This window comes from Porites lutea, chromosome 4 (genome assembly GCF_958299795.1).
Source record: "Porites lutea chromosome 4, jaPorLute2.1, whole genome shotgun sequence".
NCBI classification, from domain to species: domain Eukaryota; kingdom Metazoa; phylum Cnidaria; class Anthozoa; order Scleractinia; family Poritidae; genus Porites; species Porites lutea.
The window spans coordinates 10,878,348-10,892,167 of record NC_133204.1 but is presented as its reverse complement, the minus strand read 5'-3'; the positions used below and the strand labels follow the sequence as shown (position 1 = coordinate 10,892,167).

General features: G+C 39.8%; 1 protein-coding gene across 1 annotated transcript; it reads left to right on the top strand.

The window, feature by feature from the left end:
• Window positions 1-151: 151 nt before the first annotated feature.
• Window positions 152-11,921, top strand: LOC140935845 (uncharacterized). The gene is made up of 14 exons (XM_073385422.1): window positions 152-277; window positions 1,017-1,065; window positions 1,818-1,898; window positions 2,347-2,391; window positions 3,184-3,378; window positions 3,849-4,277; window positions 4,791-4,814; window positions 7,000-7,389; window positions 7,664-7,776; window positions 7,999-8,063; window positions 8,439-8,621; window positions 8,994-9,160; window positions 9,831-10,432; window positions 10,672-11,921. Exons 3-14 carry the CDS (start codon window positions 1,841-1,843, stop codon window positions 11,356-11,358), a joined length of 2,958 nt encoding a protein of 985 aa, XP_073241523.1. The 5' UTR covers window positions 152-277; window positions 1,017-1,065; window positions 1,818-1,840; the 3' UTR covers window positions 11,359-11,921.
• The last annotated feature ends 1,899 nt before the right edge of the window (window positions 11,922-13,820 follow it).

The following is a 13,820-nucleotide window of genomic DNA, read 5'->3' as shown; positions in this document are numbered from 1 at the left end:
TGATTCTCCTTTCACAATGACCTGTTCAGATGAGCTTTGTTTTTGCTTGTGCTAAAAGAGATCTACAAAACAATCGGCAATGCTATGTTTCTGTTGGTTGTTCAAGGTGAAAACATATGGGTTACTTATGACTGAAAATATTCAAACGTTAAGAGTTGAATCACCCAAACCGGACAAGGGGATTGTTCTGTTGGGGCATGCACTAATAGATGGTTCTTGAATAACAAAAAGACTTTTTTTGTAAGATTGGCTCCGAATAACAAGCTTTATCGTACAGGTACGTAAAAGAGGATTCGTTGTTATAATATATCTTCCGTGTTTACAGTAGAAACACTACCAAACTGTCTTGCAACGGTACGCTAAATTTCAGTTCCAAATTTTTTTTAGTCAAGGTAGAGCAGGGTCTTAGTTGCAATAGCTGAGCGTTAATTTCTTTTGTAAATGCGAGACTATTTTGCTTTCGCCATAGACCTCTTTTCGTTTCTCAATGCTTTTTAACGTTTTCTACGTCACATCTATCTTGTTGTTTAAGTAACTAATGGCGATGCTGCTGGTGTATTTGTTTGACGATATGGTCGATGGTAAGGAGTGTAGTATTGACGCCATACTTTTAACAGCTAAGATCGCTGTCTATATACTTGAGAGAATACGGGAGATTTTTCAGGGCTTCAACAATCTACCCCAAGATAGAATACCAATTAATATTATGTATAAACATTCCGTAATGATATGGTAATATATCTACATGAGATAACACATTTTATCTGCTAATACAGCAACGTGTATACTTCCTATCGACTTAAAATCGTATAGGTAAAACTTCGTTTTTATCAACTTTTGCAATAGATCTGTGCATTCGTTGCATTATGTTCAAATACACTGCTGTGATAAAGGTTGTATACGACATGACCTAGAAAAATGCTTGATGTTAGCACCACCTGCCGTGTTTATAAATCTCATGCTTATATCTGAAATGATCCGTGCAATATGTAATACCAAATGACCAGTCTTCTTAGATTATAGGGACTGCGCTCTTTGATCAAGAAGAACTTGTCAAGAAACGAGGTGAAATGGAATTTTAAAGTATTTTTATAAATGTTCATATTTCGGTCAACCTGTTGATAGCTGTAGTCCGTCAAAGGTGTTCTCTTCAACGCAAAAGACAGCCTAAATTCTTTAAGCCCGTTGTGGACTGTTAGCGATAGGATGTCCTTCGTTTTTGTTGTTTTTCTTTTTTATGTTATGGATTATCTAAAACAATGTGTTTTGTGCGTGTATTTCTCTAAAATGAAAGAAGACAGATCTATGACTAATTCAGTGGACTGGTGTAAAAACATGTCCATTTAGTATAACACCACAGTGTGGTCACTTTTGTTAACTTTAACGTCTCAGTACACCTCACATCCTTGCTAAAGTTTAGAATCTTTCTTAATCTATTATACTTTCATTTGTTGATCAAAGGAAAGGTAAATCGAGTTAAGTCTTAATATTTATTTCTGCTTTGATGAACGTCTTTTATCCCAGTTCTCGTATCCTAAAGTAAAGAGGAAGTATTCATTCATAAAATCACTTCCACGAAGTCTTTCGAAGAAGTTCCAAAACAAACATCGAATTGTCGAGGTCGTTTTTTTCTTTACCCGCATTAAGTCAAATCTGTAAATGGTTCAATTTTATCGATGATGTTTTCCATTCTGTTTATTACCATACCAATCAAGTCCTCTATCACTGGTTGATATAAAAGGCATTTTTTTCTTTCACTTTTTCGTGGAAAAGAATCATGAACTTAGCTACTGATTCACTTGTTTTCATTACCACAGGTTTGGACGTCTAGCCACGTGATATGAGGGGACTGTTAGGGATTTCTATTTTAGCATTTTGTCTCCTTGTACGAGCTAGAGGTGAGAGGTGATATTAATAGTTATTACATAATTATCGTAAAAGGGGTATGTGCGTAATAGAATTCGTACTTCCCTACTTTTTATTTAACTTAACCTTGTTTTCGTTGCCCAAAGCTTATCTTGTAACTTTGTAAATAAAGGAGCAATCTGATTATACATTCTTCTGATTGCTGTTAGAACTGAGTTGCCCTTTTCTTAACGACGAATTAATCACGTATTTTCTTATAGATTACCTTATAGCTGGAGGGTTATCATGGTGGGAAAATTAAAAGACTAAACTCTGTTAAGTAGTGGTCAAATAAAATTAAATCTGGCCTCAGCCCTAACGGAGTCTTACCAACAAAGATTTAAAATTTCACTTTTCCCCTATTTTCTCTAGCCGTATTTACATTTGCTGTCATTCCTTTTATCAACTGCTTTTATAATGATTCTTTAAACTTATTAATAGATAACGACCACATCACTCCCACGACGTCGTCCTCTCTTTCAGACGGTATGTACAACTATTTTTTCACAGTAACTAAACCTGAAATATAAGAAGACACGTAGGTTTCTCTCTACTAAAGACGTTTCTTATCTGTCCTTCAATAAGTAGAAACTCATTCTCAGACGATGGCCTTTTTTCAGAAAGTTTAAAGCCAAACATAGACCTATTTAATAGAACAGATGTGCTGTACATTTTGCATGGTTTTTTCCTTGTTTTTGAGGTTGGTTTCGGCCATCCAAAAATATTCTTTGAGAGACATCAACGCAAAACTTGGACTCCTGCCCTCCGGAGACACGTGATATGTTGAGGTTCAATGTTAGAGCTTAAAACAGAGTGAGCAGGTATTTTTTCAAGAGAGCTCTGTTCTGTCTGTTGTTACGCTGTCCTGACGAGCCACAATAATGGCGAAACAGCTGTCGACGGCTACAAACCCGCCTTGTTTTGGGTTCTGTCGGTGTCTTGTTGATGTCTTGCAAGGTTACGTCTCACGTAGTACGATCAGCATTGCAGAATTCAATGTGTCTACTTAATAACGTACAGTTGGATTTAAAACAGCTTAAAATCCTCTTTCCTATAGCCTAGCATAGGAAATAGTAATGAGGAGAGTTTGAGAACGGGTGACACTGTAAGTACATTTCTAGAGGACATGGTGTTATTTCCGCGCGCCGTCAATGGCTTCTTGGGAGATGGACGGCGCAAGGCCTCAAAGAATATTAGAAAGCCTGTATTAGGCACGTGAAGTATCTCAATAACAAAATGTTGTCGTAACAGCAACTGACAGAGTGCCTTTAATTACAGCTTTTACTGACAGCAGTGACGAAGCAGCTCCAGCATCATATTCTGATCCTAAGTCTCAAAACAACAATGATTGGCTCACTGATGATGATGACGATAATGACGACGAGGACATGGACGAGAGCCCTCTGAATGTGCAGCCAGCGGCGAAAGCAAAGTCGTCAAAATCAAAATCTAGTGCGCCTCCACTGTCGACTGGTCAGTTCGCTACGATAGTTTCTATGCATGGTTAAAAGAAATTAAATGAATCTTTTACAATAGTGAGTGATTTCTTGTCCTCTGATTCGTGGAGAGCTATGGTCGATAAGAGTACAAATCATGAAAAATAGTTGCCAATTTAACAATGAGGAAAACAATAGACAGAAATGGTTGCAAAACGCTCTCCTGCATTTTTAAGTCAGTCTTGTTGAAGCTCGCCTTTTCTCCTAATGTCCGTTAGAAAACAGTTCTTATTTCAGTGAGCACGTTTGCAAAGAGAAGTAACTGAAAAGGGACTTTTTCTTCGAGGACTTACACCCTCACTGTTTGTGGTAACGGGCTTTGCCTCTTGCTGCCCGTTTTTGTTCATTATACGCGTATTAATCAAGTAACTTTGAAAGGAAAAAATAAACAGGCTGCTTGCACTCCGTTTTGAAACAAGAAATTATAATCACATTGTTTCTTTACAGACCAAGTGGCAAACAAGTGTTTTCAAGCACTTAATCGAGCACGTCTTTTGTTCGGTACAAACCCTCTCATCCGCTCACCGACGCTTGATATTGGAGCCAAAGTCGCGAACGACAAAATGCAGAAAAGAGGAGTAGTAAAGAAGGATGCCAGTATCAAACACGGACAACTGCAGTGTATAAAAATGACGAGCTCAAACTCCGTGCCTACAGAATGCATATCCTTCTGGCTATTGCAAATGCAAAATTACGATTGGTCAAAACCAGCAATGAAGGACACAAGCAGATTTTTTGTCACTGCCGTTTACAAAGCAGCCACCCATGGCGGGATAGCAGTCAAGAAAGGCCCATCAGGAAGATACTTTGTGACTGTGTTACTGGACCCTGCACCTGATGCTTCAAAGTTGAAGAAGAATGTAAAAGGATACTCAGGTAAGCAATGAACAAATGAACTTAAAATCTTTCACAAAGGCTCCGTTTAAGTGAGAAAAGTTGCCCAGGGAAAGATGGTGACCCTACCAGCCGAGTCAAGTTTAGCAAACGTTTATAGGAGAGAAAAGTTTACCCTGGGGCCAGCTTTTCGTCTAGTTGTAGGCCTGGATGCTTTTCATTTCCACATATCCTGAAAATTGCACGCATGACTAGTACGCACTGACCTCACCAACACTTTGAGCTCTTAAGCTTTTTAGCTCACCCCAACAACGCATAATTTATTACAAGTGGTAGAGTGATTAAACCAAAAACTTGTAGGCCCGGGCCTACAGGTCTATGGGCTGGCTACGCCCCTGCTTTGCCTGAGCCAAGAGCTCGTTGCGTAACCTCGATACAACAAGTCTGTGATTTTTAACGTCAAATGTTTATTCATAGATTTAAAGCCAGTACTAGCGTTGTAGGACTGGACAATCTATCCAAGCAAGTGATTAAATTCACTTTTTGTTTTTTCAGATCTGTTTACATCCGTGGCTGGAGGTAAATTCTTACTGTGAATATCTGTAGGTTACATTATTATCATTATAATTATTAGCGTTGCATTATCATTATCGTTATTATAATTATTTAGGTGCCACTTCCTCCTCCAACAAAACTACCACTTAGATATGGTTAAGGTGACTCGACCCACTTTTTTTTAGGGGGTATCATATTATTTTGAAGCTCTCTGGTATCCCCACCTTTACTTTTATCGTAAGTATAACACATAGAATGGATAACATATAGATTAATCTACAATATAACATAAAATTTTTGGCGATCGGAGTAAATGTCACGTGGTTATAATGCCACGCCCCTTTAAGGTCTGAGTCGAAAATCTGCTGTTGCCAGCATATTTTCGTGAAAATCTCTCGGCTACACATAGTGCGCATTAGTGCCTTGCGCTGAACAGCGTTTCACCAAAATCGCAAAGACCCAATTCGAGAAATTCAGCGGTTTCCAAATTTAGGTCATAATTTATGCGAAAATGATAAGCAAACTTTACACGGATTATATCTAATAAACTATGAGATTCATCTCTGTATTTTGGGCATCCTTATAACAGATGGGTCCTTGCAAGTCAGCAAAACAATTTAGGGCCTTGTAAATGCGCGCGATTTCGAGCAAAGCAAACATTTAGAAATTATAGTTTTCGCTATTTGTTGACGTTTGTCAGCGTTTAAGAGTCAATCTCACGAAAAAAGCATTTTCTTAAAAATTCGTAGTTTTTTTTCCTTCAAATTTTTTCAGGGCCACAATTGATTAACTAACAACCCGGACTCTGAATTTCATGGTCATTGAAAAACTGTGACATTACTTTCTATAAGCCCAAACTTGAGTAAACATTGAAGATTTTCAGCGTTTTGGCTGAGTTTGTGCTTTGGGAGTTGTCTATTGTTTCTAGTCTGTCATTATACAGCATTCTTGTTCAGCACGCGTGCAAATAGGATGCCCAAAATACAGAGATGAATCTCATAGTTTATTAGATATAATCCGTGTAAAGTTTGCTTATCATTTTCGCATAAATTATGACCTAAATTTGGAAACCGCTGAATTTCTCGAATTGGGTCTTTGCGATTTTGGTGAATCTCTGTTCAGCGCAAGGCACTAATGCGCACTATGTGTAGCCGCAAGATTTTCACGAAAAAATGCCGGCAACAGCAGATTTTCGACTCAGACCTCAAAGGGGCGTGGCATTATAACCACGTGACATTTACTCCGATCGCCAAAAATTTATGTTATATAGTAGATTGATCTATATGTTATCCATTCTATGTGTTATACTTACGATAAAAGTAAAGGTGGGGATACCAGAGAGCTTCAAAGAAGGATGGTACCCCCCCAAAAAAAACTGGGTCGAGTCACCTTAAAGAGGCACATCTAAATGACCTCATCACTGATTTGTCTGTGTGAGATGCACTTATTTTGTGAGTAATTCAGTACCAGCGCACGGACACTTAATCGATTAGTGGCGAGTCTTAAATGTGAAACTGAAAATTCTCATCTGTGTATATAATTCGATCTATTGCTGGTTTTCAGTGTCAAGCCATTCAAAATACATCAAAATAAAAATCAAAACCGGGGGCTCAATAGTTTAAGGCCAGAATCTGGGAAATAAAAGGAGGTGAATATACAAAGATCCTCGCCAAAATTCGGGTCAGAGGAATATTTCGTACACGAGATATTCGAAGAAATGTTTTACCCAAATTTATAGGAATTTTTATGCAGACGCCATGCTGGTACACGCCTAGATGGGCACCAACATGGCGGACGGAAACCAACAGAAATATCGGTTACCGAGTTTTGCTACAAAAGCGTGAGTTTATCCCTCGAGGAACTCATAAACTTTAAAGTCATACTTTTTCTAATACATTAACCGTTTAAATAGCAAAATTCCCCGAAATAAGTCAGTCACTTTTTTAACCTACATTACAGCTCTTTCGGCCGTCATGTGAAGGCCGAGTCAACCAAGAGCCCTTTTGAAGGGAAAATTTGTATGAACATTAGTTTTCAGTTGCTCTAATATATAACGAAAATAAAATCTCAGTAGGATCTGATGGATCGTCGGATAAACTGATATTTGATTGATTGACCGATTATTGATTGACTAATTAATTTATTCATTTTCTAATTAGTTAATCAGTTCATTGATAATTGAATTAGCTACTTCAATGCCTATCTGCAGCTAAATGCTCTACTGGATTTACTGACTATGGTGGCACTTGCTACAAGTTCCACACCGACAAACAAACCTGGTCGAACGCACACGCAGCATGCCTCAAGGAATTCGCAGTTCTTCCGGCAATTGCCAGCAGAGGAGAAAATGATTTTTTCAAGCAGGGGCTTTTAAAGGGCAAGAAAGGTTTCAGTTGGCTCGGCTTTAATGATCGTCTTGCGGAAAGTATGTACATGGCCGTTGATGGATCGCAAATAAGGTTTATGGACTGGGAAAACGGACAGCCTACTGGCAAGAATGAAAACTGCGTTGGCTTCAACAAGGATGCTAAATACGGAACAATGGCTGACTATCCCTGTACTAAACCCAGCAACTATGTGTGCAAAAAGCCACTAGAAGGTAAGAAAATTCCACAAAAAACTTGACATGCATATATATTATCAGAAACAAGAGGATAAAGAAAATGATATCTGATAGCGCTGAATAAATATTAATTATAATTATTTTTTCATCAAAGACTTTCGCTTCCCCTCCCTTTCAAACTGAGGCTAAGAGAAACTCGCAAATTGGCTTAATTCTCACTTTTCCAGCCAGCGGGTGGTCATGTTGCTCTATCGACAGTCCCCTGATCAACCGTTTTCTTGTAACTTTTTTTTTCTGCCAATAATTCCAGGTGACATAACCTTCATCGTCGAGTTTGTAGTGGAATCCATGGTATGGCTGAACGATTTTAGTAACAGTGGTTCTCTCGCTTATCAACAACTGTCAGCAAAGTTTCAAAAGGCGGTAGGTAGAAAGTTTTTAATTGAAGTTTTACTGTAGATGACTAAAGCCGCTGTTCCCAGGGGTAGAGGCGAACAAATATGGGTAGCTTTTTGAGAGAGGGGTGACTTCTTTACGGAAGCGTAAGGATGCTATTATCTCAGGTATTAATCATTCGGAAGATTTAAAGACGGATGGTATTGTAGGGTTATAAAGAGTAATATTTCTTCTTTATTTATTATTTAGATACAAGAAGTATACAAGAAAGCAGGAGTATCAACTTTTAAGAGTGCTGCTATTCAATCTGTCAGGTTGGTTAGGAATTAACCTTTTTGCATAACGAAACTTTTTTACATTTTATTAAATCACCTCAAAAACATAAAAATCCTTCTACAAATACAATAAAAACGTAACGCCCAAAACTGCTAAAGTTTTGTGTGGCGTTGGTTTCACATTAGCATTCCATCTGACTGTAAGAACTTGACAAATGTATATATGAATGGAAAATTGACTTAATCGCAAAATTAGTTTTACTGAGAAACGATCAACAATATAAATAATATACTGCTTTTTAACCCTGTTGGTTAATACATATTTTTGCAAAAACGCGAGACAATATATATTCATCTTAAGTATAAAATAGTCTTATCACCATACCCACCGATGAACTGTATTCATGTTTCCAGCAACGGTCTACCACCACAGCCTGCTGTTCAGCCTTACCAAGCTTACAACTACCTTGGAAAGCGTCAAGTTACGGCCATTAGGGTCACACCAGCACCAACAACCCCTCCGAAACCAAAACCTAGTGGTGGAGCGTCTCCTAAGCCCACTCCAGCCAAGCCGACGACTAAAGTTCCTACCACAAAGTATGAACTGATGCTAGTCAAACTAATTTTGTAGTTCCAAGTGGCAAATTAATTTCTTTATGGGCCTAGCTAATGAGTCCCTGAACCAAATCCCGAATTAGGCAATACCAGCTTTCTTTGAAACCTCGAGGGTCCTGAAAATTTGTAGTTGCAATTTTCCCCATAAACAATGATTACGTTGCCTTTCACGTACTAGTCTCAAATAAAGCTCAATGAATTGGGCAAAGGATTTCAGCTAATCCACAGGAACTTAGTACCAAGATAGCAAAATTTAACAGCAGTCAACAATGAAAATATTTTGATGATAGGGTCTTCTGTTTTGCTTAAAGATTTGAGGGCATTTGCTTAACAGAACCTAAATGCTTTTCTTAGGCCCAAGGCAAAAGTTACAGTTAAATTTGCTATGACCTTTGGACCAAGTGGCCTACCCCTGGATCCAACTGCAGCCCTCCAAGAATACCTCAAAGCTAACGGCAACAAGCTGCCAGCACCAATGAATGAAGCGATTAAACTGAAGTCTATTAGCGTTGCACCTCCAGGTATGGTGATGCAAGGATCCACTATTCGGGGCACTTGTTCTGATTTGCTGCGTAGAAAATACTGACTATAGTATTGATGGCATTTGGCAGAATAACAAGCACTGAAATTAAATTGGCCAATTTCCTTATTGCAGCAAGACACAGCGTGACGGTGACCAAAATAAAAGTTGCAATAAACTGAATGAAACTCAAGACCAACAAAAACCGACCAAGCTATGAGATTCATGGATTGAAATCTTGCTCCAAATTGATCAACCTAGAAAACTCGACCTGAAGTAGCACAAAGCTCGAGACGTAAAGAAATGTTCCAATACTTCCTCCAATAAATTAAAGAATAGTGTTAACTAACTAGATACGAAATCCACGAAGTAAGAAAACTGAAAGACAGAGTGAAGTTGACTTTTCAGTGGCTACGCTAGCTATTCAAAATTCTTTGATGCAGTAATTTACCATCTTAAAAACAATACACCGCATTGTAAGAACAAGGACGGATAATCTATCAATTTATTTTTACACACTTCATTAATTTTTTGACTTATTTCTTGAATTTTCTGCCGTCAATCATTTACAGTTACAAAGTTTGCTTTAAAATTACGATTGATAAAAGTGAAAATGCACAGAGTTTACAGTGTACTTACACAATATATTACCAAAACGTGTGCGTTTTTAGGTACCGTGAGCAGCGTGACCTGTCCTCCTATCTGCTCCACCTCCTGTATCTCGAGTTGTGCACCCAGCTGCTGCTACTCGGCAGCTCCTGCCCCAGCACCCCTCTATGGAACTTCGCCCTGTGTACCAACTCCACTGAATCCATGCCCACCACCTCAAGCTGCAGCACCAACTCCACAACCTCGACAGTCAAAGGTTAACGCCAAACGACCGGCTTCAAAGTGTAATCCAGCTACCGGAGCCTGTGCAACTACATCGCTTTATCCTTTTCCAGCACCCGCATATCCTCAATTTCCAGCGCCCTCACCTTGTATTCCAACTCTAGCTAACAACTGGTGTAGGTCAAACGTGCTTGCCAAACCCCCTGCAGTCAACAGGTTTATCCGAAGGCCTGTCACTTACAGGTATCCTCTTCGCCCATACAGAAGTAACATGCCTAAAATGGTATCAGCAAAACCAGTTTCCCGTGCTGTCCTTCCAATGCCTCAAGCTGGTGGATATGGAGGATTTAATCCGTGTGCTCAGCCACCGTGCCCACCAATGATGATGCCACCACCTCCACCACCGCAGCCTATGATGATGCCCCAGTACCCGATGCAACAGGCAAGTAACAATTATAATTTTCGTTGTAAGGTAACCCCTCAATATTACCGTCAGATATCGGAAATAGATAGCACTCAAAAACAGTGTTTTCTCTTAATTTCCGTTATAAGCTAATTTAACCACTTAATATTACTGCCCGATGTAGAAGATAGGACTCAAAACACAGTCTTTTCTCGTAACTTGTCGCCATATCTAATTATATTTGTGGTTTTATGATTTTTGTTTTACTCCTTCAACAGATGGCGCCACCCTGTGCTCCAACTCCTTTCAACCCATGCTCACCACCTCCACCACCTAAAAAACCTCAACCAAAAAAACCTGCGGGCAAAGTGGCGGCACCAAAAATGGTTAACCTTCAAGGCTGCACCTATCCACCTTGCAGCATGATGATGCTTCCACCACCGCCTCCTGTTTCAATGCTACCACCACCCATGCCCATTGCACCACCTTGTGGTGGGATGTTCACACCGCCCTGCCCACCTCTCTCTCCCCTAAAAGCAGGGAGCACCAAGTCTAAAAGCACAGCTCCCAAGCCAGGATGCACTCCAACAGCTTCAAATCCGTGCGCACCACCAATGCCTATGCCTATGCCCATGCCCATGCCAATGCCCATGCCCATGCCACAGCCAATGCCGATGCCACCACCGATGCCAATGCCAATGCCGATGCCGTGTGGTACTACACCAGCAAACCCATGTGCTAAACCGGTCAAGCCAAAACCACCAAAGCCGATGACAATCAAACTACCTGCCATACAGATCCAGGTTCCTCAGCAGCAACCACTTCCAATGGTTCCTCCCATGGCACCACCTATGCCTTGCCCACCACCCTGTGGACGCCTTCCAGCATGTCCAAGTATGTGTCCTCCGACATGCTGCCAGAAAAGATTAGGACGACGATCAGTTAAGTCAGCCAAAGAAGAATAAAGAGATTTGGTGTTGTTCCGACCGACAAGATTTAACAAAAAGATCGCACTAACAGCCACAAAAGTCACAAACTTTTAGTGTTCCATTTTCTCATTTTTGAGCTAACGTGGTTCAAATGTTAATTAATGGACCGTGTGTTCTAACGCGAATTAGATTAACAAAATGAACCGCTGAGAGAAAGCTTAAAATCTAACAATCATATAAGAAACATAGTTCCTTTACCAACCACCGTATATATTATACTAAAGTGTAATTAGTGTTATAATCCAAAGTTAATATCACTTCTTTAGGTTTTACTTCTTTTTCACCTTCTGGCGGTGGTTTGGTAATGGTCTCACGATACTTTTATTTCTTAATAAGAAAGCAATAACTTATCGACGGAGTTAGGGCGACTGGTGTATATGTATATTTTATTTTTGGTTCAGTTAATATGTTGTAAATTTAATATTTAGTTCTTAAGAGATTTCAGTAAGACTTTACTTACAAGGGCTCCATAACAGGACAAAGTGGTCGTTTTGAGTGACTGCAAGTACGTAAAATAGAGAATAAAGCTATAGGCATTATTTAGTTGTCTGCTATTTTCTTCGTCGGTAATGTTATTTTTAAGTTCGAAAGTTCTATTCAGCTGTTCTTCTATCCATGGCCATCATACATTTACGTCGACTCATTTGCATCTTATACTAAAATTCAAATTCTTGGCGGTGTTGAGACCAGTTGTAATAAAGATGTTTGGAACCTGTCAGAAAGTTGTCGGAAGTTCCAGGCGCAATCAATAAGTAAAATTACTGTAAGGCTTGTTTAGAAAAAAAGGAGGTCACTTATACGCTGAAGTCAAACTTCACATGTGCTGAACCTAATGCTAATGGACGAGGAGAGCGGATTTTGTTGACTGGCACTGGGTCCGCAACATGCGAATTAAGCTTAAGAATGAGGCTCCTATCCCCTAGCCACAAAGGAAGGCCTGGTACTCTGCAAAATAGAAGTCTGACGCGTCGTTTAACACGGGACTATGCTCCGTTGTCATACCAGTTCGTGAAGCATAATTATCGCTTTCATGTTTACCTCCCATCCACTTTTTCCGTAAATACTTTGTTCATCAGTTGCTCTTGCGTCTCCGAGAAAGACCAGAGAAAGGAAGTCAGCTGGGCTTACCTTGCTTTCGCTTATCTTCCATTATTGCCTTAACAGTAAAGGTAAGAAATATATATCCAAAATTAAATTTAACTTTTATCTTTTATTCACTTTAACAATTATCCAGTAACAATGAATGTCCCATTTTCGAGATGCCCAGCCTCTTTTTCATTACGAGAGAGTAAGGGCCTGTTTACATGGAGGTGGGGGACCCTAGGTAGGTGAGGTAACCACCTAAGGTGGCGTAAAAAAATAACCCTCCTTTATATGCAGTGTTACAACCCCGCCATCCCGGGGTGCACTTTCTCAAGTTTATTTAAGGGTCGCTAAGCAGGTAAACAAGAAAAATACTAGCAAACCACGTGTTTTGGCGATCAATGCTCTTCTACATTCCTTGCTGCTCTTGCTGAAACCTTCAGTGATGTTTCTCTCTATTGTTACCTTTAATAATGATGCAAAGCCACCGCCAAAGTGAATTTTGCGCGAATTTGATGTATCATGAATCTGACCCCGGCTAGGCGGGTTACCTCACCTTGAAACCGGTCTGGCAGACCGGGATACCCGCCTTGACAGGTCACCCCACCTATCACGTAAACGTGATCTTGCTGAAACCTTCAGTGATGTGTCTCTCTATTGTTACCTTTAATAATGATGCAAAGCCACCGCCAAAGTGAATTTTGCGCGAATTTGATGTATCATGAATCTGACCCCGGCTCGGTGGGTTACCCTACCTTGAAACCGGTCTTGCAGACCAGGTCACCCCACCTATCACGTAAACGTGATCAAATTAAAATGAGAGATTATATGGACAGGTGGGTTACCCCACCTAAGCGGGTTACCTCACCTGCCTGGGGTCTCCCACCTCTATGTAAACATGCCCTAAGTGCAACATGGAAAAACTCTTGTCATTTACTAATAGAATTCATTCTCTTGGCGTCATTTTCAAATTGAGGATTTCTTGGTTTTTGCTTATTCGCCAAGTTCCAAACCCACAAAACCCACAACAAGGGGCAGAAAAGAAACGCCGGCAAACACTACAAAGGATTAAAAGTTCAAAGCAACTGAAACATAAGGAACATAAAATCAAGAATATTAGGGAGATAATGGACTTCAAGTTTGTCTGAAGCTTTGCTTCAGTCACCCCGTTCCTTGCTTGCTTGGGACAATACTGGGGAAAATAGGTGTCTGCTATCAGGGAAGTCACCTCAAAACTTTCTTTTAGAAATAGACTGAGGGAAAAAGGAAAGTCGGAATTTGATTGACAGTGCACCGATACAATCCCCAATTTAAGGGGTGTTCGATCAACCGTATTCCAGAAAAAGAACAAATAA